This window comes from Pleurodeles waltl, chromosome 7 (assembly GCF_031143425.1).
Source record: "Pleurodeles waltl isolate 20211129_DDA chromosome 7, aPleWal1.hap1.20221129, whole genome shotgun sequence".
NCBI lineage: Eukaryota > Metazoa > Chordata > Amphibia > Caudata > Salamandridae > Pleurodeles > Pleurodeles waltl.
Window position 1 is genome coordinate 417,271,369 of NC_090446.1, and position 26,688 is coordinate 417,298,056.

Here is a 26,688-nt window from a genome sequence, read left to right on the forward strand (position 1 = left end):
TGACTTTCAAATCAAGCTCTCGTGTATGTGTTAAAAAAGATCCAGGAGAGTCTGTAGGCCATTGGCCGTGCGGGCAATTAAAACAGCATCATCGGCATATAATAAAATTGGCAATTGTCTAAAACTCATCCTTGGGAAATCCTTACCATTTTGGACCAAACAATTATACAAGCTGTTTATGTACAGTAAAAACAAGAAAGGTGCCAATGTGCAGCCCTGTCTAACACCTCGATTGTAAGCAAGGGGATGGGACCTTTCGCCGTGTTGTCCAAACTGAATTAAGATAGAAAGGTCAGAGTATAAGCGTTTGATCAAATCCAACAAATCTTGCTCAATCCCCATTGTATTCATTATGTCCCACAGTTTTGCTCTGTTCACCATGTCAAATGCACTGGACAGATCTATAAATGCTAAGTGGATAGGCTCCCTTTTGGCAATAACATATTTGCTGAGGATGAGATGTAAATTTAGGGCCTGATCCACTGTGCCTAATCCGGGCCTAAACCCATATTGAATTGGCGATAAAATGTTTGTCCTTACAACCCAATCCTCGAGCCGGGCCAGAATGACACTCCCCAGTATCTTTGCCGTGGAATCTATTAAAGAGATGGGTCTATAGCAGAAAGGGTCAAGCCTATTACCCTTTTTGAAGATCAGAACGATTATTGCCATTAACCATGAGGAGCGGATAGCACTTTGAATAGCACTGTTCAGAATATTTGTAATTAATGGAACCCACAGATCAGGTAGAGATTTAAATAAGTCCACCGGTATCCCACCGGGGCCAGGAGCTTTCCTTAGTTTCATTTTAGTTATTGCTGCACTGATCTCATGTGCCTCAAGTAAAATGCCGCTCTTAACTGGAATTTGAGTAGCTGAACATGGGAGGCCACATACCTCCCCTCCGTCATTAGGATTATTTGCAGATTGAAATACAGATGAAAAATGGTCTACCCAAACCCCTTCTGGTATCAAACAGTCGTCATCCCTATTTTCCTTTCCTGAAAAATATGGGTGATTAACCACCTTCCAAAATTGAGAGGGATCCCGTAGTTCCGTCGCTGCCATAAGGTCTTCCCAAGCGCTAATGCGTATTTCATTCTTTCTCTCTTCAAGCACTGATTTGTATCGGCCCCTGGCCTGTTTAATTAAATCCCGATTACATGGAATAGTTTTGATCGCTAGCTTTAGATCTCTATGGGCAGCCGTACAGGCAGAATTGAACCACTGTTGAGGTTTTGCACCTTTGGGATATTGGGCAGATGTCAGTGCCTGAGAAATAGCACAGCTTAAAGATTCAAAGGCAGTTATAAGGTGGAATGGAGTGAATTGCAGGGACAAGCAAGTGTTGATATCAGCCTTATTTTGAGTTATAAGGTTCGCGTGAAAAGTGTTAGGGTTTACTCTCTCCCACCTCATGCGAGGGCCAGAATTTCTTTTAAACACCCCTTTCCCTTTATATGCAGTCCTAGGTAAGATTACTCTAGTTTTGAAGGATAATTTTATACTCAGAGGGTTATGGTCACTGGCACAATGAGATTTAATTTTAAAATCCACTATTGAACGTGAAAGTGAAGAATTGATAAGAATAAAATCAATAATGCTGCCATTAGTACTCCCTGTATAGGTGGGTGTTTCTCTTATCTGACTGTTTGCCGTATCCCTTGCAAAGGCGAGATCAAATTTGTAAATAAGGGTATTCAAGGCATTTCCTAAATTGGAGTGAATAAAATGAGTAAGTGACTCTCTGCCTTCTGTAGCGGCACCACATAAGTGAGGTAATTCATATTTGCATAACTGAGCATTAAAATCTCCAACCCAGATCGTATCAAATTCCCTGTCCTGAAGTTTCCCGGCTGAGTCTAATTGGTCTGTGAGCTCTTCGAGACTTCCTGGCAAGGCAACACTTGGAATATTATTGTAAAAGTTTAAGAGTAGAATGTCTTTCCGGCCAGATATTGATAATAATACTACCAAAAAAAAGCAGAAGACCAAATCAATGAAACCTCAATTTTTGGGAGTAACAACGACACAAGTACCAAAAGACCGCCACTTGCTCTGCCTGCTCTAGATGGAGTAGCTGGCTGAGATACAGAATAGTAGCCGTCTAAATGGAAGGGTGCCGTAAGCCAAGTTTCTTGAAAACAAATGATGTCAAATGTGGATATAAACTCCAACCATTCCAAGTTTTCAACTTTAGAACGAAGCCCAGCAATATTCCAACTAATTAAAGATAACAATGCATTACTTTGCTGGGGCATTTTCCCAGACTCCTCAGTTGTGACCGTGTCTGTCGTAAGATGTGGAAAGCTAACTAGCTCATCGGACCCTATGGGTGATTCCAAAAGTGTGTGCACTCAAATCAGCTCGGGTTCCTGTAAACAATCATTTAGGAGCCCCAAGCCCTCCAGTTGTCAATCAATTGCGTTAAGGGAAGAGTGATTTTGGGAACCCCCAGTGTCAAGAGTGGGGTTCTGTAAGGGTGCCTTTGTTTGGATATTTTTACCATGGGAAGCCCTGGTAGGAGGAAGAGATGGAGTTGGCGGTCTATAAAAAAAGCTTAATGGATAAACTTTGATCCCACCTTCCCCATTTGGGCTCGTTGGTAGTCAATGAACCGCAAGTAGACCAGGTACTTACTCGTGTTGGCAGAATCAACCAGAAACAAGAATATGTACTGTAATCCCAGTCTGTTTTATATAACAGGTTTGATTTGTAAGAATAATGGAGCTCACCTCAGCCCAGTGCTGTAATTTCTCCAAGGGAATTTTTGCATTATATTTTGTATCATTGTCAATTAGGGCTACTAGATGATAATGACCAGGGTCACCTTTATTACCTCCCTTGATTATTAGGGTGAGTATCGAACCCCTGCATGAATATGGAATGCTGTGGTGTTGAATAACAACGTTATAGACTGGGGCTAGTTGACCTGCCCAGATCGAAGAATACTCCTTATGGATAGCTGGTGGAATGCCTTTCGGGCCCGGAACCCCTTTCCTGCGACCCCTATCGATTTGCCTCAGGACAGAGCATGAGCTGATAGTGCACCAGGATAATGTATGGACCCGCTCCCTGCAGGGGTTTGTGATGTACTTACAGGTTCCAGGTCAACAGAAAGGCACCTAAATGGTTCCTCCTGGGCCCCAAGATTATAATGACTAAGCAGAAAATGACACCGGGTGGCCTCAGAAAAATTAGAAGCTGGCACTTTTGGGTGAGCTAATCTGATCCCCTTTACAGTTCGCCAGAAGGAGGTCTGGTTAATCCATTTTAGTTTTCCACTGGGACACCGGTGTTAGCTTAGCCTTTGGCTCGCAAGCCTGTTGCCCCCGTCACCTAGTGACCTTTTACCCACTTAGTATGCTCTGTTTTATTCCATTTATTTTAATATTTCTTTTAGCTTGCTGCTCTTGCTTACATTTTATATGAAATGTATTGATTTTGATAAGTGCGATTCTGCGAAGGTGTCATTATCAACGTCACTATCAGTCATACATGTGCCATTGTGTCCCTTTCTCACTTACGTGTGACAGTTATCGCACTTGTTAGGGATTGTTTATGTATTTGCCAACACAAGTCTGCCACATTATCAATTGTTTAGGTACATACCTGTGTCAGTGATCCTACATGATCAGTTTAAATACACCTCACACGGACAATGTCATTAGAGGGGTTCCTTCCAGATGCCATCTAGGCTGCACGTCATCTTGCTACAGAACTCAGCCTTTGTGTCGCCATGGAGTCTGACCTAGAGACCTCATTCCAAGGTAACAAGGGTTGTGGGGTGCTTCTCATGGACAGCCTCTGCCTCCGTATCCTGTTAAACATAAGGCTAAAGATCCAGTGGGAGAGATCCTCATTTAGCTCAAGTACCAGTAATAGAGCCCTGTGTCTCTGCAATGAATAACCCGTTCTTCCCTGTTGCAAAACCAGACCATTCATATAGAATAGTCTTAGATTACAAACACTTAAACAACTCCACAAACACATATGCAATACAAAATGCACACAGCACCACACTAATAAACAACATAGTGCGTAAGAAATAGAAAACGTTGGAGATATCCAACGTTTTTTTCTGCCAAACCTTAGCGCATGAAAGTCAGAACCTGAGTGCATTCTCATTTGGCTCACAAAAATGCTTTTGATGTTTGACCCAGGGCTACAAAAACAACCCAGGTTTGTTTTCTGCCTGTGTAACATCAATATTGCATGATAATGATCCTGAGGCATTGTCCTATGTGGATGACATCTGTCTCACAGATGATGACCTCAACATTCATTTTGCCAGGGTCGATTGGATCTTCTTAGTATTCACCGCTTCAGGCTACAAATTCAATTTTAAGAAAACTAAAATAGCCTTTCTCAGTTTATTCTTCCTGGGATATGAGCTATCAGATAAAGGGCAAGAGCCCGGTCCCACACTTTCTAGAAAAATGCCCTCAACTTCATACCATCAAGAAGCTGCAGTCAATACTTGTTTCCTTTAACTTTCACAGAACTTGCATTCCAGATTATGCACAGCGCATAAAACCACTCTATGTTTTAATGTGCCCAGATTTCTCAAGCAGACACAGTTGAATACATGCACATCTTTAGAGGACTGCAGCAAGACATGTTAGAAGCAACACATTGGTGCTGGTGCCATCAGGTTCACATATGTCTCCTGTAAAGAAGGCGACACGGTGCCCATAGCATACAAATCACATTTGTACTCAAACGCAGAGCAATGTTTTGCACCCACAGTAAAGATTCTGACTGCTGTACAGATGACTGTCATCAAGGAGTGGCCACTTGCCCAATGGAAATGTATTATTGTCGCTACCCTGTTGTCGGCCTTAGAGGGCGTCACCAAAGCAAGCGTTCCTAACACTAAAGCATTACATCCACGTTGGATTTAATGGGAACCTCCCTAACTGCACCTGATGTTGACTACATGTTTGACCCAAAACTTAAAACACAAGAATTTCTTCAATACGAATATGAGTACCGCACACTTACTAATATCTTGCTACTTAACAGATACCAAATTGTCATTTACACTGATGGTTCAGCACAACCAGCTGTAGGTACAAAACATCTGATAGATACTTTAGTTGCAGATTCCTTACCTTAGAATTTTCCCCCAGGCGTCAGACTGGATCCGTAGATTTTTTTCTTCAAGCAATACCCTTGTGCATCAGTAGGTGGCGTTGGTCGACTCCACAGGCGTCGTTGGTGTCATACTCGCTGTGATAACGTCGGGAGTAGTACATAGACACCACCTCAGCGCAGTGACGTCAGATCTTTTCTTTCCATGCCACGCGCTGATCCAGAGAGAGTTACCATGGTCTTTTTTTGACAGATTTTGACAGTTTTGTCAAGTTTTTGGGTGAGTTTTTGGTGCGTCTACATGTCCCTGAAGAACGGTTTTGGGCCGTGCGTGGACTATCACCTCATGATGTCAGTGACGTATCTGCATTGGGTCTGTTTGTGATGCTTGGAGCGTGACCACAACTCAGTCATGCTCCGAGTGCCAGGCCATGCGGCCCCTCAAGCTCATGGCGGCCCAGCGCTTGACTCTGCGTTGGTACTGGTCTCTTTTGAGGGGACGGTCTCGAGACCGCTCACGGAGCCACCACCATTCTTCTTCCTCCAAGTCTTCAGATGAAGAATTAATAAGATGTCTGAAGGTATGAAGAAGTCGTCGTCGAAGCGGTACCGTGACCCTTCGACTTCACCCCGTCGCTTGGCTGATACGTTGATGCTCGAGGCCTCTGTCTTCAGAGCCTGCTTTTGGGTCCGCTTCGCGCTTCCCGGAATTTCCAGGAGCCGGAGCGACCCAATTGAAGGAGTTTTATGAGGCCATGGACCTAATTTTTGGGCAGGCTGAACCCGATACGGCGCCTTCGGGCCCAAAGGGTTCGGTTGGGGGACCTTCGCTGGCGGACCCGGCTCTGGCCACTGAGGTCCCCTCCGGATCCGCTTGCAGATCTGCTCCGACGCTGGTCATACCACTGAGACCTTCCCCGGCGCTGTTTTGATTGTCGACGGTCCGGACGTCTGTGGTGCCCACCATTGACGTCGACCCGATCCTCATCCCTGACGACTCGGAGTCGGAACGGCGTCGGCCGACGCCGTCTTTGTCTTAGATGGAGCTTACTCACCCCAGGTAGGATTTGGACCCTTTTTCTTATGGATACGAGTTCGGAGAAGGATTTGAGTGTTTCCTGGACCCTTATGAATACAGGACGACCCTAAGTTGGACCGGGCACAGGTGTTGGGCGAGGCCAGTGGACTGGACACTTCTCCAGATCCTCTTACTGTGGCTACGGCGGAGGGAGCAACTTATTCTGTGGTGGTCAGTAGGGCGGCTGAGGTCCTTGGCCTTAAGCTGCCTACTGTGTAGGTCAGGTCAAATCTCCTGATGGAGGTGCTTCAGCCAGGGGCTTCCACATCTGAGCCCCTTCTGCCATTAAATGAAGCCCTCATCAATGTCTTCTTGGTTACTTAGTCCAAACCCAACACAAGGGCTCCTGTGAACAGGACTATCGCACGCCGCCATCGGCCCGCCCTGAACAACCCTAAATTCCTGTCCCATCACCCCACGCCTGAGAGTCTTGTCATCCAGGCTTCCTCTTCCTCGGGCGGATTCCCTTTCGCACCCCCGTATTCGAAATCAAAATGGCTGGAACAATTTGGGAAGAAGATGTTTTCTTCCTCCAGTCTCACGCTGTGGTCTGTGAACACCGCATGCCTTTTGGGCCGCTATACCCACTCCCTGTGGGATACGGTTGCGCAAGTTCTTCTGCAGATACCGGAGGAGGCCTGTGCTATCGTCTCCCAAGCTGTCACCGATGAAAGAGATGCGGCAAAGTTCATGATTCGATGTGGGCTGGACACGACCGACTCTCTAGATAGATCAGTGGCCATGAGGCTCCATGCCTGGTTGCGTACTTCTGGTTTTTCGGGGAATGGCCAACAGTGTCTTATGGACATGCCCTTTGATGGCTCCCGTCTCTTTGGAGATAAGACAGACTCGTCCTTGGAGAGAGTCAAGGACTCCCAGGATACGGCTCGGTCCCTTGGCCTTTCCACTGCCCCTCGCCCCCATCAGTCTGTCTTTCACCCCTTTCATGGCCATGGAATGGGCTCCCTGTCACGTCCCCAACCCAGCCACCGTGCCACCCATGCTGTTAAGCCACTGCATGTCTGGGGACGCTGAATCCCACGTGGGTGTGGGGCAGGGAACCAGAGGTCTGCCCAGTCCACCCCTGCCCCTGCTACAGCCTCCAAACCTTCCTAGTATGTCCCTTCACTCTGATCCAGTTGGCCTCAGGATTTGCCATCGCCTGCCCCCCTGGGAATCTAGCACTATGGACAGGTGGGTTTGCAGATAGTTCGAATGGGCTATTACCTTCCCTTTGAATCTGCCCCACCATCCATGCCTCCATCAGTCAGGCATCGCCAGGAAGTCGCAGCTCTCTTGGCCAAGGGAGCCATAGAGAAGGTCCCTGTGCCAGAAGTAGGTTATGGTTGTTATTCCCGCAACTTTCTGGTGCCAAAAATGACAAATGTTTGCATCCAATCCTAGACCTTCGGGACCTCAATTACTTCCTCAAGAAGGAGAAATTCAAAATGCTCACCCTGGCTCAGGTCCTGTCTGCCTTAGATCCAGGAGACTGGATGGTAGTGTTGGACTTGCAGGACGCTTATTTCCATATTCCCATTCTGCCTGCCCACAGATCTTAACTGCGATTTGTGTTAGGTCACAAGCACTTTCAGTTCATTGTGCTCCCCCTCGGCCTTACCAGCGCCCCTTGGGTGTTCACGAAAGTGATGCTGGTGGTTGCAGCTCATCTGCGCTGGACGGGGGTTTTCAGTCTTCCCCTACTTTCACGACTGGCTGTTGAAGGCGGACTCACTCCAAAAAGTCATCTCCCACCTTCAGACTACAACAAACCTCCTGCACACAATGGGGTTCACTATAAACGTGCTGAAGTCACACCTGACTCCCTCTCGGATGCTCCCTTTCATCGGAGCTGTTCTGGACACAGTGCAGTTTCGGGCTTATCCTCGGAAAGGCGAATCCAAGATATTCAGTCTATGATTCCGATCATTCAGTCTCAGTCTTGGGTTTCGATGAGACTGACTCTGAGGCTGCTGGGCCTCATGGTCTCCTGCATCCTGCCAGTGACGCATGCCAGATGGCATATGCGGGCTCTGCAGTGGGACTTGATGTTCCAGTGGGCGCAGCATCAGTGAAATCTCTTCTACATGGTCCAGATCTCGAAGGGGACTACGAAAGACCTGAAGTGGTGCCTTTCAAATCCGCATTGGGTCCACAGCAGATCCCTCTCTCAGGGACTGCATAAAACAAGAGGTTCCGAAAATGCTGGATCTAGAAGTGGTTGAACCTTCTGAAAGCCCATGGGCGAGTCCTGTGGTGCTTGTACCAAAGCCTCACTCAAAAGATGGAAAAAGGGAGATGAGGTTTTGTGTAGGCCACAGAGGTCTCAATCAGGTAACAAAAACTGATGCTCACCCTATACCCAGGGCAGATGAGCTCATAGATACACTGGCATCTGCCAAGTATCTAAGCACCTTTGATTTGACTGCAGGGTATTGACAGATCAAATTGGCTGAGGATGCTAAACCTAAAACTGCATTTTCAACCAAAGGAGGGCACTACCAATTTACAGTGATGCCCTTTGGGTTGAAAAATGCACCTGCCACTTTTCAGAGGTTGGTGAACACAGTCCTGCAAGGGTTGGAGGCTTTTAGTGCAGCATATCTAGATGATATAGCTGTCTTTAGCTCCACCTGGTCCACCTTTGGAAAGTTTTGGAGGCCCTGCAAAAGGCAGGCCTCACTATCAAGGCCTCAAAGTGCCAGATAGGGCAGGGAAAGGTGGTTTATCTGGGACACCTGGTAGGTGGAGAACAGATTGCACCACTTCAGGGGAAAATCCAGACAATCATGGATTGGGTTCCCCCTATAACTCAGACCCAGGTGAGAGCCTTCCTAGGCCTCATTGGGTATTACAGGAGATTCATTAACAACTATGGCTCCATAGCAGCCCCTCTTAATGATCTCACAAATAAGAAGATGCCTAAAAAGATATTATGGACAGCTAGCTGTCAGAAAGGTTTTGAGGAGCTCAAACAGGCCATGTGCACTGCACCTGTCCTAAAAAGCCCATGTTACTCCAAGAAATTCATTGTTCAAACTAATGCATCTGAATTAGGGGTAGGAGCAGTCTTATCACAACTGAATTCTGAGGGCCAGGATCAACCAGTTGCTTTTATCAGCAGAAGGTTGACCCATAGAGAAAAGCGTTGGTCTGCCATAGAGAGGGAGGCCTTTGCTGTGGTCTGTGCACTGAAAAAGCTGAGGCCATACCTGTTTGGCACTCACTTTATTATTCAGATAGACCACAAACCTCTACTTTGGCTAAAACAAATGAAAGGTGAAAACCCTAAATTGTTGAGGTGGTCCTTATCTCTACAGGGAATGGACTATACAGTGGAACATAGACCTGGGAGTACCCACTCCAATGCAGATGGACTCTCCAGATATTTCCACTTAGACAATGAAGACTCATCAGGTCATGGCTAGTTTTATTGTCCTTCGTTTGGGGCGGGGACGTGTAGGAAAGTACCATCTTGCCTGGCATGTTATCCCCATATTTCACTGAATATATGTTGTTTTAGTCTATGTGTCACTGGGACCCTGCCAGGCATGTGTTCCCTGTGTGATGCCTAACTGTCTCACTGAGGCTCTGCTAACCAGAACTGCAGTGGCTATGCTCTCTCTGCTTTCCAAATTGTCACTAACAGGCTAGTGACTAATTTTACCAATTTACATTGGCATACTGGTACACCCATATAATTCACTAGTATATGGTACTGAGGTACCCAGGGTATTGGGGTTCCAGGAGATCTCTATGGGCTGCAGCATTTCTTTTGCCACCCATAGGGAGATCTGACAATTCTTACACGGGCCTGCCAGTGCAGCCTGAGTGAACTAACGTCCACGTTATTTCACAGCCATTTACCACTGCACTTAAGTAACTTATAAGTCACCTAGATGTCTAACCTTCACATAGTGAAGGTTGGGTGCAAAGTTACTTAGTGTGTGGGCACCCTGGCATTAGCCAAGGTGCCTCCACATCGTTCAGGGCAAATTCCCCGGACTTTGTGGGTGCGGGGACACCATTACACGCGTGCACTGTACATAGGTACATGGCCATGTAACATGTCTAAGATCATGGAATTGTCACCCCAATGCCATTCTGGCATTGGGGGGACAATTCCATGATCCCCCGGGTCTCTAGCACAGAACCAGGGTACTGCCAAACTGCCTTTCCGGGGTCTCCGCTGCTGCTGCTGGCAACCCCTCAGACAGGTTTCTGCCTTCCTGGGGTCCAGGCAGCCCTGGACCAGGAAGGCAGAACAAAGGACGTCCTCTGAGAGAGGGTGTAACACCCTCTCCCTTTGGAAATAGGTGTGAGGGCTGGGAAGGAGTAGCCTCCACCAGCCTCTGGAAATGCTTTGATGGGCACAGATGGTGCCCATCTCTGCATAAGCCAGTCTACACCGGTACAGGGATCCCCCAGCCCTGTTCTGGCGCAAAACTGGACAAAGGAAAGGGGAATGACCACTCCCCTGACCTGCACCTCCCAGGGGAGGTGCCCAGAGCTCCTCCAGTGTGTCCCAGACCTCTGCCATCTTGGAAACAGAGGTGTTTGAGGCACACTGGACTGCTCTGAGTAGCTAGTGCCAGCAGGTGACGTCAGAGGCTCCTTCTGATAGGATCTTACCTCTCTTGGTAGCCAATCCTCCTTCCTAGGTAGCCAAACCTCCTTTTCTGGCTATTTAGGGTCTCTGCTTTGGGGATCTCACCAGATAACGAATGCAAGAGCTCATCAGAGTTCCTCTACATCTCCCTCTTCACCTTCTACCAAAGGATCGACCGCTGACTGCTCAGGACGCCTGCAAAACCGCAACAAAGTAGCAAGATGACTACTAGCAACCTTGTATCTCTTCATCCTGCTGGCTTTCTCGACTGTTTCCAGGTGGTGCATGCTCTGGGGGTAGCATTCCTCCTCTCTGCACCAAGAGTTCTGAAGAAATCTCCCGTGGGTCGACGGAATCTTCCCCCTGCAATTGCAGGCACCAAAGGACTGCATCACTGGTCCTCTGGGCCCCCTTCAGCACGACGAGCGTGGTCCATGGAACTCAGCAACTCTGTCCAAGTGACTCCCACAGTCCAGTGACTCTTCAGTCCAAGTTTGGTGGAGGTAAGTCCTTGCCTCCCCACGCTAGACTGCATTGCTGGGTATCGCATGATTTTCAGCTGCTCCAGCCCCTGTGCACTCTTCCAGGATTTCCTTCGTGCACAGCCAAGCCTGGGTCCCCGACACTCTAACCTGCAGTGCACAACCTTCTGAGTTGTCCTCCGGCGTCGTGGGACTCCCTTTTGTGACTTCGGGTGGACTCCGGTTCACGCTTCTTCCAAGTGCCTGTTCAGGTACTTCTGCGGGTGCTGCCTGCTTCTGTGAGGGCTCCCTGACTTGCTGGGCACCCCCTCTGTCTCCTCATCCAAGTGGCGACATCCTGGTCCCTCCTGAGCCACAGCAGCATCCAAAAACCTCTACCGCGACCCTTGCAGCTAGCAAGGCTTGTTTGTGGTCTTTCTGCGTGGGAACACCTTTGCAAGCTTCATCACGAAGTGGGACATCCATCCTCCAAAGGAGAAGTCCCTAGCTCTCTTCTTTCTTGCAGAACTCCAAGCTTCTTCCAACAGGTGGCAGCTTCCTTGCATCCTCAGCTGGCATTTCCTGGGCTCCTGCCCACTCTTGACACTGTCGCGACTATTGGACTTGGTCCCCTTGTCTTACAGGTACTCCGGTCCGGAAATCCACTGTTGTTGCATTGCTGGTGTTTGTTCTTCCTTCAGAATCCCCCTATCACGACTTCTGTGCTCTCTGGGGGTTATAGGTGCACTTTACACCTACCTTTCAGGGTCTTGGGGTGGGCTATTTTTCTAACCCTCACTGTTTTCTTACAGTCCCAGCGACCCTCTACAAGCTCACATAGGTTTGGGGTCCATTCATGGTTTGCATTCCACTTTTGGAGTATATGGTTTGTGCTGCCCCTATACCTATGTGCACCTATTGCAATCTACTGTAACTTGACATTGCTTGCATTACTTCCTTTTGCTATTATCTGCATAATTTTGGTTGGTGTACATATATCTTGTGTATATAACTTATCCTCATACTGAGGGTACTCACTGAGATACTTTTGGCATATTGTCATAAAAATAAAGTACCTTTATTGTTAGTACTTCTGTGTATTGTGTTTTCTTATGATATTGTGCATATAACACCACTGGTATAGTAGGAGCTTTACATGTCTCCTAGTTCAGCCTAAGCTGCTTTGCCATAGCTACCTTCTATCAGCCTAAGATGCGAGAAACACCTCTTCTACACTAATAAGGGATAACTGGACCTGGCACAAGGTGTAAGTACCTCTGGTACCCACTACAAGCCAGGCCAGCCTCCTACACCAAGGACACAAAAGGACCCTTTTGAGAAACTAAACTTAAAACTCTGGTTAAAAGAGGAGACCATAAACCAGGATAAGACTTGAACAAATCAGCAGGTATACCTTCAGGACCATGCACTTCATGACTCATCAATCTTTCAATCGCTCGCTCAACCTTGATAACCTCGAAATGTAGGCACCTCTCAACAGATAAAACAACCATATCAGGGGACATGACTGATCAATCCTCCCTCTCACCTCCATATATACTTTTAAAATGCTCAACCCAGGCTTCTGGGGCGATGTATGAGAAAATATCTTTGGCCCAATCACCTTTGAGCAGGGGGCAATTGACTACCTCGCAAACTGACCACTATAATGCACTATTAGACGCTTCCAACAGATCCTGCCACACTGCCTCTTTCAATTCACTGTTCCTCTACTCAGTTGCCTGTTTATAGTTTCTGCGTCTGCTTGAGATGAGGCAGTGATCCTTAGGAGTAGCCTTAAGTGCACATAATAGTTAGTATGTGGCAATTAGAACATTTTCTATCAAACCATCTGGGGTTCGTGTTAACTCTCCGTTTGGGAGGAAGTGTTAGACTAGAACATACTTCCTTGTTAATAGCCTGGTAGGCACTTCAAAATGCCACATCATCATGTTGATCCCCAGGACAAATTTTGAACTCCCTCTTTTTACCAACAAGAGTTTCCAGAAAGTGCTCTGGGATTAACTTCATCCATTTAAGTCTCCTAGACTGGTCAGTCGTTTTGGAGTCCAACTTACATGTGGCTTTATACAGTGGAGCAAGGTCCAAAAAAGAACTAATATAATTGGACATACAAAAGTGATCACTAAAACCAGAGGGACTAATATTAAATGAAGTAAGGCAATCCATAAATGAAGTAGTGCAAATAATATAATCTAATGTAGATTCAGCACTGTGATTTATAAAGGTTGGCTGCAAATCACATTTAGAATCAAAATATGCCTCAGTCAAAATACAGTCTAAGTTGAACTCAGCTAATATATTATTAAGGCAATCACCTGCCAAACTATGCTCAAGAAATGACTACATGCCTACATGACGAAAATGAACGACTGCAGGGATGCAAACTAAAATATCCCACTAAAATAAAACCTACACTTGCACACTCCTTGTGCTCAACGTCCAATATAAAAGACCAAAGTGACTGAAGCGAGCCACAAAAAGAGGTTCCATTTTAAAAATTCTAAAGTACAAAAGTACCCACCTTGGTGGCAGAGAATACAAAAGCCTGCATGATAGACAAAGATGTGGTCTTTTTTCTGACCTTACCGCCCAATGACGATGAATCCATAGTTAAAAGGCTACCTTTTGGTCTCCCACTAGAAGACGGAACCCCAGGACTAAGAAATTATTTATACCCTTCCAAATAAAAAGTATCTTCTGTGTCCCAGGTCTCCTGAAGATAAATTATTGAGGAAGGTTTTAAGATACTCAATCCGGATTGTCCTTTTTCACTCTCACCCCAGCCACATTCCAGAAGATCAACTTAAGGCCCCCCACAACAGTACCACAGGACAACAAGATATCTCTAGAAACCTGGGGGGAGATCTGCTCTTGCGTACCAGAGACCTCCTCACACCCAAAGCGAGTATCACTAGACACCATCATCCCTGGAGCGGGGACAACATTGGCTTCCGACAGGCAATCACTGAGCCTGGCAGCTCATTTAAAGGGCAATCGGATATAGCCACAGACAGACCCACAGGGCATGGTAAGCCAACACTGGTAAGAGGGAGTCAATCCACACCTTCTAACCCCAGGGTGCCATATTTATTATTTGTTGTTAAAATAAACATGGTATCCTTATTCGACCTTGCACCATTAGCCCTTTGATGTCTAGGATTCCCAGCCAACCGAGGGACAGTTAAAATAAATGCAGGCCTGTAAAAAAGCCTAGAGGAAAAGCCCGGATCAGGGAAGTGCAAGCAACTCGAGGGACAAGGTTTAGAACCTTTGGCACAGCATCACATTGTCAAAATTGATTACGATACAATCCCCCGGGCATGTCTTAGGGGAGGGTCCAACCCACTCCACCCCCCTAACCATGATAATTTTATTCACTAAGGAAAAGCCTTCTGGGCCCAAATTCGACAACCAAAGGGTAACTTTATTTTTTAAGGCCCAATAACCTTTCATAGCCCCATTTTCCAGATCCAGAATGCCAGTAAGTATGTCAACATAAGGAGCCAAGGTTGGGGGGAGTGCAGAGTAACACGAGCAGAAGTGCTGCTGGCGAGATTATTTATGCAATGGACTCCTCCTGCCGCCTCAAAAGAGTCTCTCCCCAACCGCAGCCTTTGCAATTTTTGCATCCCTAAAAGAAGGTGATCCTACAAGGTTAGTCTTATTCATATGGTATGGAGGGCCAGACTATGTGTTCGGTTATTTAGGGTACCTTGGACGCCCTCCAAAACATCTACCTTAGAAGAGTGAGTGCCGTCTAATGGCTGTCATATCAGCTTCTTACCCCCTTCTAAGTTTTTTTTCTGGTTCCCCTAATTCTGCAACTATGGTAATCACCCCGGGACCCTACATAGGGATGTAGACTTTACAAACAGACAGTAAGGTATTTAAAATCGCCTCAGTAGTCAGCAACTTATCAACACATTTTAATAGACATTTGTTAACTGCTGTCTCCACTGGGGGCTGCACTATAGAGACAAGGTCATTGATGGGTACCTCTGACAATGAAACAATAGGCAATTCAAAGTTAGTCGTGGCAGGTACCTTTGGCACCAGGAAAGCAAACTTCCCCTTATTTCTAGCCTCCTGCCTGATAGACCACGGGCCAGATTTCCTGCCCATCTTACTCTTTGTGGCTGGACGGTCAACAGCCGAGGGTGAGTCCCTATCTCCCTCATACGACAATGGTTGGTGCACATCAGCGGTGATGGTTAGAGTAGCCCTTATGTTAATAACATTTGGACCCCCCACTGGTCTTCTAACTGCTAAAGCTCGATGGAAGGACAGCATCCGAAACTGATGCAGTAAAACCTGTATATTCATCAGAAGACGTAGGAGTGGAGCGGCTACCCAGTTTCTCCTCACAAGTAGTGATTTCATGATTCCTCTTACCCATCTAGACCTCAGTTCCTTAACTGAAGTGCAACAGCAGACTCTTGAAGCGCCACAGAGTGAACTACAGACAAACCCTGAAGCGCAAAACCATGAGGAGGGCTCTGACGGGCACAGATGGGCCTGCTCTATGCCTGGTCTTCACCTGGGATATGCCCGGGCGCGCCCCCCATTGCAGGGGAGAGGAAGTGCTATATAGTGCGATGACCAGAACCTGCCCCTGCTGTCAGCTGTGGCCAAATAAAGTATTGCCAAGAGCCCTGAGCCTACTGAAGTTATTCAAATTCCTTATGCATTTAACATTTCAATGACTGATGTAATTACACTTGGTGTTGTTTCTGATGACTGGGATGTTAAAACAGTTGATTCTATGCTGTCTGAAATGCAGGATTACACTGTATTTGAAAGTGAAGATGTGCATATAAACATAGCAAATTATGGGGAAATATTCTGTTATCATGATTGGGGATATTACTTTGTGCACCAAGCAACTAGACCTAAAGCAGTGTTTAATCACACACAATGGGAGCATTGTTCACCTCCACCTGCGGGGAGCCCCCAAACGTATGTAAATAAATTTGCATATTTCTCTGGAAATGACACTACAAATGCAGAGTCATATATTTTAAATAACCACCTTCTATATTGCAGAAAATGTTGCTAACCAACAATAACTTAATCTATTCCGTTTCCTTTGTTTCCCAGCTTGCTATTGAAGGTTATGAATACTGGAAGAGCACTACAGATATGAAAAGTGTATGTGGTACACAAGATTGGCAAATTCAGGGTAGGGAAGCTTTGTTTAGAGCATGCCTTATTCCTGTACAGATTATATTTTTAAATGACACAGTTCAACAAACATCCTTTTTAGGGTTAGCAAAAATAAAAGAAACGAACGCACCCAGTATCCCCACACCAGCCAAATTCACCAATTGACAAGCATTCCTAAATGTCACCGAAGAAGAACTAAATGCTTGGATTACAGAATGGTACATTTAATTCTACACTTTCCAGCCCCACGTGGTGGTTATTGTGGCTTTTGGATACAAATGGGTGTCAGGCTCATTTTGTTAATTCCTCAGGAGGTTTCAAGATTAGTCGGCTAGACCCTCACTATGTCTCAGGTCAACACTCTGGTATAGTTACTGCATACAGTGTGGAAAAACTGTGCCAACAATGGTTATGCCCTAACACCTGAGCAGCAGTTAAGGAATATCTTAGTATCCTATCAGAGGAAGTACACTTAGAGGATTTCTTGCTAGGTCCAAGAAAACCCTGCTCTCAATGATTCCTTTATGCCATATACAATGCGATCTGGAAGCTTTCTCAAATGGAAGTGGCTACACATTTGAGGCAGATACATAGGGAAAATATGGAAAAGGCTTTAGCTTTTGTCAATAATGGCATGAACACTCTGTTATGACAGAATATATACAGTTAATAATATTGTGTCATCTGCTATTGACATCATTCAGATTGACATGTCTCTTTTACAACATGGGCAAAGTCAGATGCGATCCATCATGCAGTTGGGTTGAACATTGCAGATTCTGAAAAGTGGCCAAGTTCCTTGGAAATACATAAACAATATTGAATTGTTTGCTGCTTCTAATTTGTCTGGGAGGAACAGGTAATGACTGAAAAGAAAGCAAGTTACACCATGCTTAACATTGAAAAGTTAAAAAAGCCCCCTTTCACTGTAGCAGAGATACCATCAAAGGTATGGTTAGTACAAGGAGTTATAAATCTGCCAATTTCCACCTTTCGTTTCACAAAACGTTTGGAACATTTTGCTGTGGACAGATATAAGCTGCTAGGAGACAGCTATATTAAGGAAGTGTGGGAGTGGCTTTTTGAGTTCTAATGTATGAACGGAAAAACAGAAGTCTTTCTGAGCAGAAGCGAATGTGAGACTACTGTTAGTCTTTCAATAATTTGCAAACAAGTGTCCCTTCATGGCTTTTGCAACGTGGAGGTCGCAAACTTGGCTTGTTTTCTGAAGGGTACTCCCGTCCCTTTGTTTCGTCCAGCATTTCATATACTTTCAAATGGAAGTTATGTGGTTCTGAATGATCAGAATTGCTGCGGAATGAGACCGGGAACCGCCTATGCAATTTTAATTTCTCAAAGTGTGACTTGTTGTGGACATGTTTTATTTCCCCCCCCCCCCCCCACCCCCCCCCACTAGAAATAAGAGTAGCAGAAATGTGGCCTACTAATGTAAATTTTGACAAGCTGAGCATACTAAAGGCGCTACTGTTCCAAAAACAAGTGGCATTTACATCGGCTAAGGAGACACACACACTCTAGATAGCGAGATCATAAGCCGAGATACAATCCTTATTGAATACCAACTTCCCCAAGCACTTAGGAGAGCACTGCATAGATTGTCCACTTATTTAAGGCTGTTGGGTCTGGATTTGTGTCCAACTTCCAGACCATCTTCAGAGTCATTCCTTCAGCTATCCATTCACTCTTTTCAAGTGTGTTTGGTGGATTTCCTTTAACTTTGGTGCTAATTGGCGGAATATTGCTGCTGCTATTCCTAATACTCTGTGGTTTTGCTTTCTCAGCTAAGAAGAGTAATAGAGCTACCACCTGCCCAACAGTACTTTGGCACTCCGTTGCTGGAAGAATTGGAGCATGAGTGGTCATTGTCACTCCGACCAGTCCTGTGGTGCGCGCATCCAGTCTTTCATTGCACCTGGTGCCTCTTCGAGTGTATCCGCTGGTGTGTCTTGCTATACAGCCAGTGTCCTCTGTGGACAAGGAACTGTTAATGTTTCTGATGAAGGTTCATTCACGGTCGTGCCCCATGAGAGTGAGGATGATTCGCAAGGCCACTTATGAGCCATCGCCTGTGAACTACTTAGCTCGACCGATATCTTGGCACTGTGGATGGTGCTTCACAAAAAGATGATGAACAGAGTGCTGAAACTTTGCGTACATTCACCCCCAGTCACAGATCTGGTTTTAATCCATTGTTCTTTTGCTCAGCATGCCACCCAAGTTTGGACCTAGACATATGCAAATCAGTTTTTTAGTTTTGGACTCGTGCACCTTCACTAGTTAGTTAGCATCCTTGTTTCGATAAATGGGGAGGGTGTGGTGAATCCATGTTAGCAGTGCTTAATTTGTAAATAAAAACGTGCCGGTGCTCAAAGCCCTCCTCTTAAAGACGTGGCTGCTGCAATTAAATGTGCAAACACAGAAAACTGAGGCAGCCCAATACTGAAGCTATCTCGGGCCTCTTCAATCCATTTGAAGCCACACCCTGCCCCTTCTGCTCACTCTTGCAGATTTCTGCTTTTTCCCATTGTAATGCTTTTTCGGTTTTCTCTTCCTCCATCTTTCCCATATGTGTCTTTTGCTCGCAATAAATGTTTGAGGCAGAAAAATAAGTGCTGGCCCTCAAAAATAAGTGCCAGTGCCCTGCATCGGGAACAACACAAATTAAGCACTGCATTTTAGTTTCCCACTGGGACACAGGAGTTAGCTCAGCCTTTGGGTTGCAGGGCTTTTGCCCTTGTCACCTAGTGACCTTTTACCCACTTACTATGCTCTGTTTTATTCCATTTGTTTTATTATTGTTCTGCTCCATTAAATTATACTCCACTCTGACACACTACTCCACTGTATGCCACTCTACAACACTACTCCACTCTGATGCTCTATACAACTCCTTCTACGCCACTCCGTGGCACCATACTCCACTCTGTTTTACAATTCACTACGCTACTCCACATGCCACTCCACGCCTCCCCACTATGACACTCTGTGCCACTCCACTCTACACCACTCAACTCAACAAACACTCTACACCACTCTGTGACATTGCACTCTCCTACACTACTCCACTGTATGCCACTCCACTCTACAATAACCCAATGTGCTCTATGTCAGTCTACTCTACAACACTCTGCTCCACTCTGCCACTACTTCCCTAAGCCACTCAACTCTACTCCACTTTGTGTCCTTCTGCTCTGTGACAATCTACTCCTCCCACCACACTCTTGCTACACTTTACACCATTTTACTCCAGGCCACACCACTCAACTCTACTCTACACTATGCCTCTCTACGCAACTCTATAACACTCCACTTTAATCCTCTTTATGACACCCCACTCTCCTTTACCCTGCTAACTTTTAGCCATGCTGGTAAACAAATGGGTAAAACATATTGGCAAAGCCATTTGTTCTTGTATAGGTCAGACCTATTGGCTTTGCCACTGCTTTTTTAAAAAATTTAGTCAATTCCTGTGATGCCTCAGGTTTCATTGGCTTAGCTCTCTATGAAAGAACCTGAATATTTAACAAGTGGCCTTTCATAGCCTGTGGTTGTTTAGCATATCCATATGAGAATTGTGCTTTAAAATGGACTATCTAACCCCGTTTTCAAAATATTCTCAGGGGGGTCGCTTTGATTCGCCCTGCCCCTTAGAAGAGATGTGGCTCACTCACTTTGGTTATTGGCTACAAATCAGAGCAAGTAATGTGCCCGACTACTTTTAAAGCTCACGTCAGCACTCTAGTATACTGGTAATTAAGATAGACATTTGTATGTGTTCAATTGTTATATTAATCATGCATTTATGATGGAACTTCAGATAAGTAAATTATCCTCACACCACCTGGGATAAGGTCATGTGACCTTTCTGGTAGGATTTGGGGTCATAGGCTGTCACTTCCTGTGATGTCATTAAGGTCAAAGGGTGTATGATGTCACTTGAGCTACCCTTGGCATTTTGGTGACTTGATGTCCATGCTTACTGTTCAGCAACTTCTGAGCAGCTTATCATTAGAGGAATAATGGTGAGTAGGGTAGAAGGCAGCAGAGAAGGAAGACGGGAAGCTTATTATCAGTTAGAAATCGGAAGGGGGCAGACTGTCTGGAGATGTAGGCTAGAAACACTGGAAGGGAGAAGGAAAGTAGGAGATAAGTGGTGAGTTATAGAAAGAGCAGTGATACTTAGAGCGTGGAGTAGAGATGAAAAGGGTGTGAGCGTAAGAATAAGCACAGTGAGAGCACAGATAATAGAAAGGGCAGGTCATTAATGTCACAAAAAAGTTGGGGGCAATGGAGCTGCACTTCCATCTTCACATAAGCTGCTGAAAGAAGCTGTGTAACAGCCACGTATTGTAATACTTTTTTTAAAAATTGTTTTCAATATAATAAGACAAACGTATAAAACAAAGAAACAAGAAGGCAGACCATAAACATTACAATGTCAAGTAGTAGGATTTCTGTACTGTTACATTAAAGTAAATTGCAATACCATTAACTTGATTATACTAAAAGTTAGTACACTAGCACAGGGAGCACCTTTATCAAATGGACAGTCAAAAATGATTCCATTAAGGCCCCCTCCTGTGTTTATTTGAGTAGCTCCTAGATTGGTATATTGCTCCTCCAGCTTAGCACAACATAACCTTCCGCTGCCCATCAAACTCAGGTGCCAGAGCCACTTTACCCTGTATAGTCATGTCCCTTTTAGGCAGGAGCGGGCCTATGTCCCCCAAGATTCTCTGTCCCCTAGGATTTCCAACTCCTTGAGTTATTCCAACTAGATTGTTTTGTGTCACTAGCCTTGCCAGGACCTTGGACAGTGTGTGAGTGACCTTGCACCAGAATGTGACAATCTCGGGGTAAGACTATGCCATATGAAAAACATGTCCGTATTGACTTGGCATCACCAATTGAAAGATTGCAGCGGACATTGTCGGGGTGTGACAAATGCCCTGTGTAGAAATTTCAATTGTATCAACTGTTTCTGGGCCGACCGAGGTGAAACAATCATTCAAGCTTTGCAATTGGAGGACACACTGGCAAGGCGGAATCAAGCCCAAGCAACCAGTAGCATCCGGTGAGAGAAATGTACTCTTCTGGGATGATCCAAGACATGTTTGGCAAAGTCTCAAACCACTGGCTGAGGGGGGCTGACCCAAAGTGCACACTCAGTAAATTGAAACAATATATCTTGCAGCTGCTTTGTCAAGTCATAATTAACCAGCATTGGCAGAGCCAATAGGTCTCACCTGTGCAAGAGCTATCGGCTTTGCGGGTGTGTTTTAGCCATATTGTACACTACTGTGACGTCTGTTCAGCATGGCTAAAAGTTAGTTGCATAGAGGAGAGTGGTGTGGAGTGGCGTAGAGTGAAATGACAAAAGGTGGAGTAGAGTGTTATGGATTGGAGTGACAGATAGTGTCATGTATTGAAGTGGCATAGTGTGGAGTCGCGCAGAGTGGCATAGAGTAAAGTGGTGTAGAGTGCATTGGCGTAGAGTATTGCAGAGCACAGTGGCACAGACTGCAGTGGCATTGAGTGCATAGGCACTGAATTCTATGGCATACAATACAGCGCAGTAGAATGAAGTGTTGTAGTTTAGAGTGGTGCATAGTAGACTGCAGGGGCACAGACTGGAGTGGCATAGAGTAGAGTGGCATAGAGCACAGGGATGCAGAGGGCTGTGGCATAAAGTCAAGTGGCATAGAGTGCAGTGGCGTAGAATGTGGAGTGGAGTGACATGTAGTGCAATGTTGCAGAGTGGCCTAGAGTGGTGCAAAGTAGAGTATAGTGCCATAGAGTGCATTGGCATAGAGTGGAGTATCATAGAGTGGCACAGTGCAGAGGAGAGCAGCGTAGAAATCAGTGGCGGAGAGTGCAGTGTTGCAGAGTAGAGTGTCGGAGTGCAGTGGTGTGGAGTAGAGTGCTGTGTAGAGAAGTGGCATAGAGTATAGTAATGCAGAGTAGAGTGCAGTGGCATAGACTCTAGAGACATCAACTGCAGATGTGTGGAGTGCATTGGCTTTGAATGGAGTTGTTAAGAGTAGAATGATGTAGAGTGGTGTAGAGTGCAGTGGCATAGAGTAGATTGTTTCAGAGTGAAGTGACGTAGAGTGGTGTGGTGCAGGGTAGAGTGCAATTGCATAAAGTGGCATAAAGTGTAATGGTGTAGAGTTCAGTGGCATAGGGTGCAGTGGAGCAGAGTAGATTAGAGTGGCATACAGTGAACTAGTGTAGAGTGCCAGGACATAGAGTTGGGTGTTACAGAGTAAAGTGCATTGGCGTGAAGTGTGTAGGCATAGAATGCAGTGTTACAGAGTGGTTTAGAGTACAGTGGCGTAGAGTGGAGTTGTGCAGAGTAGATTGGTGGGGCCTAGACTGGAGTGGTGTAGAGTGCAGTAGCGAAGAATGCAGTGGTGTTGAGTAGAGTGATGAAGAGCGCATTGGAATAGAGTCAAATGGTACAGAGTAGAGTAGACAGGTGTAGCATAGAGTGGAGTTGTGCAGTGGTGTGGAGTGGTGTAAAGTGGAATGGTGCATAGTAGAGTGCAGTGGTGTGGAGTGGTCTAGAATAGAGTGTAGTGTGGTAGAGCGGAGTATTCATGGTGTGGTAGCACACTGCCATTACAGACATCACATTTTCAATTAAAATGATCATCACGTTTGCACAGACATACAGTTTTGGTAATTAAACTGTACAGTGCACAGAAGAAAATGAGCATCACTTAGTGTAATGATTTGTTTTGATCATATTAAAGTACTTTGTACCAACACACCTCAGAAATAACCAAAAACGTGCTTCATTTGTGTCACTAATTCTGATATATTCTGAAATACTTACAAGTGCTCTTGGAAGACTGCACCTGACATTTGACCTCGGTCGTTGAATGCACAGCAAATGTGACGAGAGAAAAAAAAAAAAATTCCAGGCCCATTTACAGAAATGGATCACTTGAAAGGATACTGTAAATGGAGTTTGGGCAAGATAAGGTACGAACTCAAGCTGGACAGCCTTAAACAAATAAAACCAGCAAATGAAAAGCAATAAAATGTGAGTAACAAACCACAAAGCCAATGATAAGCAACAGTCAGCTTTCTGAATGTCTCCAAGATGTCTTTATCAAAGGCAGTACCCTAAAAATCACATAGCGCCAGGAACCTTGTCCACATGGAATGCCTGCAGTGAAACCAGAGGAATTAGGATGTGCAGCTCTGCATAAAAAATGTGCGAGTCATGTTTTAAAGAAGTATTTTGTGTTGAATGTGTATTTTCCCCTTGTTGCTCCTGGTTGAATAACTTCAACACCCTGTGCAGTGTACACATTATACACAACATTATTTCCAGGGAATAATTTTACCTAATTTCACATGTGCTGTATCTAATGAATCTGTTGTTTGTGGTGAATTGGGTTGTTACATGGAAGGTCAGTAGGGCTACAATATGTCTGCCTGTGTTTTGAAGTACTGTATTGTATTTGTAGCTCTCATTATGTACTGGTTACTGCGGTGTATTTTCCTAACTACCCTCACTGTTTGTCTATGTGTTACTGTCCTTTGTTTTTTCTACAGGAAGCAACCTGCAATTGTAGCTCTCAGTCACTCACCTCTTGCTTCCCTCGACCTTCCAGATCAACTGGGCGTCACTCTCCTACCAAGTGCAAGTATCACCCCTCCGATCAGGCTCCGTTAGAGGAGAAGGCAGGCTCAGGCAGTGAATGAGCCCTCTGCTGGATGTGCACCAGTACTTGTGAACCAGCTTCCATCACTCCCAGAGTAGCTTCAACGCACCATTTTGAGAATCTGACAAATCTACACAAAGTGACAAGGACCAAGCATCCTAACTGAATTTTCCTTATTTTTTTGCATAAACATGTGAGTATTCAGGCAAAGCAAAAAGGATTACCATACTCCCCTCTCAGTCTGAAGCTGCTCTACACCTCTAATAATCAGAAGTCGTGAGGTGTTTAACCTCTTTGATCTTCATTTTGAGAACATCAGGGAACCTGCTGAAAAGATATTTGGTAATACATTTGTTTGTAATTGTTGTGGGCCATAATATGTTTAAGAGTAGAGCTCATGGACTTTGCTACAAACTCTGTCCTTTAGGGTAGGTGTCTGCTGTGTACATCTTAGGAAAGTAAAGACATGTTTATTGAAAAAACAGTAATTGTAGCATGGTGGGAGTAGGGAGGACATGGCTAATTTGAGGTGAGTGGAAGATCGCAACTTTTAAATAAATCACATTCACTATTGAAATCTTTGTACATTTATAGAAAAAAACAATTGTGGATGAACTCCCTAAACTGAAATCTACCCTCACTCCACTTACTGGAGAAGACTTGTGTTGCTTAAAATAAATTGTTCATAGATGTGTCTGTACACTGCCCTTTGTTTCCATACTAACTTTGTTTTACTGTGGTTGTAATCCAGAAGAATTCTAACTTGGGGCAACATGGACATAAAGGTTTTGTAGGACATAATGCCCCAGTGATCTTCCAAGCAACCTTTTACCCCTCTCCCGTCCACTCTTTCACCCCTCTCCCTTCCACTCTTTCGCAGTGTGTTGCCTTTTTCTCTACTTAGTTATCTAAAACACCCTTTCTTTCTAGGGTGGAGGGTTAGAGATGTTTGCAGAACAGAAACGTTTAAGATCAAAACTGGCTGTGACACCTGTGCTCACACTGAGGGGGGCTTGTGTCATAGTCAGGGTCAGGCTTGTGGTTTTTTTTCCCAGGCGTCTGTCCCAGTAACTTAGCAAAGACCTGATAAACTTGTGTGTTGGTTTCTGTCCCAGTGTAATATTTGCGCCTGTTAAATTGTTTTTAATTTCTGATGCAGTGTTCAACATGTTTACCTTTTCTGAATTCTAAGACTAGCCAATGCTTTCCAGGTCTCCAAGTCCACTCCTATTTGTGTAAATGTTATACAGTTGGTGTATTGGCATGATAATTTAATTTAGATTCAAAACATTTTAGTAAATGTTTGCCAGCAGTGTGATATACAAGTACCATACTTTCACACAGTTATATTTCACATTTGTGGTCAACCAATAGCAAAAGACTTGTATAATTTAAAACTACCAACCTCCTCCCCTCCCTACAGCTACAATCTCTTCCTTCTTGCAGCTTTTACAGAGTCCTATGTGGTGCCTTGTTCATGCACTGGAGCCTCCTAATCTTCAGTAAGGTCTTCACTAACTGATGCGTGGGATATGTGAGTTGCAAAGAAGTGACTGTAGAGTACAACACTTGGTGCCTAATATGGTGGTACCAAAACCTCTCCATTTAAAAAAAACTGTACACACTCTTCATTGAACAGTTTTCCCACCCTGACACAGCCTTTACCAGCCCGGGAGCATAACATCTAATGTCCATCGCAGATGAGAAAACCAGGTTTCCCATTATCAGCGCCATTGGTGATGGGAATGTTGAAAGCCTTTGTTCAGCTGAAACCTTATGCCATACTACGATAGGGGCCCTGGAGACAAGGGAGGTGTGCAAGCCCATCCCCTATTGGGTTTAGTCTAACTATAAGACCTTCCAGATTGACATTCTTGCCACTGCTTGATCTAGGAACACCACTGTTTCTCAGATTCCTACTATTTCATTCCACCGCATAAGGCAGTGTGGTAATTGTGAAGCGCTACCATATGTCCTAGTATTCCATCTCTCACAGGGGTGCTTGCAAGTCGTTTTGGTACATGCATCAGTCCCCAAGGCCAAATTATTCAATCAAAGGGCCCTTTAAAATTGCACAAGGTGTGTGTCTTTCCATATGAATCTAAGGGGTGGGAGGCAATTTCCTCCCATGACATGTTCCACCTTAGGGGTAATTTGTACATCCAAATATGTTAACAAATCCTTGCTTTCTTAGAAGGACTTTAAGACTTCAGTGTTTCCTTCTCGTTTCGAGTCAGAGACATAAAGTTGACCTTAAATCCAGGGACCTCCCCACATTGTGTAATCTGCTCTAAAAGAGAGTTGGACAGAGCTCTCTGTCTTTGCTGGTGTGAGCAGTACACTATCAGTGTGCATTGCTAGTTTGAAGACATTCCTACACATTTGGATACCTTCAGTGTCGAAATTATGATACGTGTACTGTAATTGGGTTCATCACCAAGGCGAACAAAAGCAGGGGAAGGGAGGCAGCCATTTTCCATTTCCCGAGCAATCAAAAAATGAGGGTGACAATCCTTCATTTATTTCATGTGGCCAACACCAGAACATGAACATGGATCCCCA

The 26,688-nt window shown here is 45.1% G+C and overlaps 1 protein-coding gene across 10 annotated transcripts in view; it reads left to right on the forward strand.

Annotated features, from left to right (window-relative positions):
- MTCL2 (microtubule crosslinking factor 2) overlaps nucleotides 1–24,826 on the forward strand; it is a 763,577-nt gene extending 738,751 nt beyond the window's left edge. For 4 of the 10 annotated variants that reach the window (XM_069243906.1, XM_069243907.1, XM_069243908.1 and 1 more), the window contains exon 13: nucleotides 24,017–24,826. In XM_069243906.1, coding sequence (XP_069100007.1) covers nucleotides 24,017–24,166 — 150 coding nt within the window. In that variant the 3' untranslated portion in view covers nucleotides 24,167–24,826. The other 6 variants (XM_069243910.1, XM_069243909.1, XM_069243913.1 and 3 more) reach the window with 3 other exon arrangements.
- The last annotated feature ends 1,862 nt before the right edge of the window (nucleotides 24,827–26,688 follow it).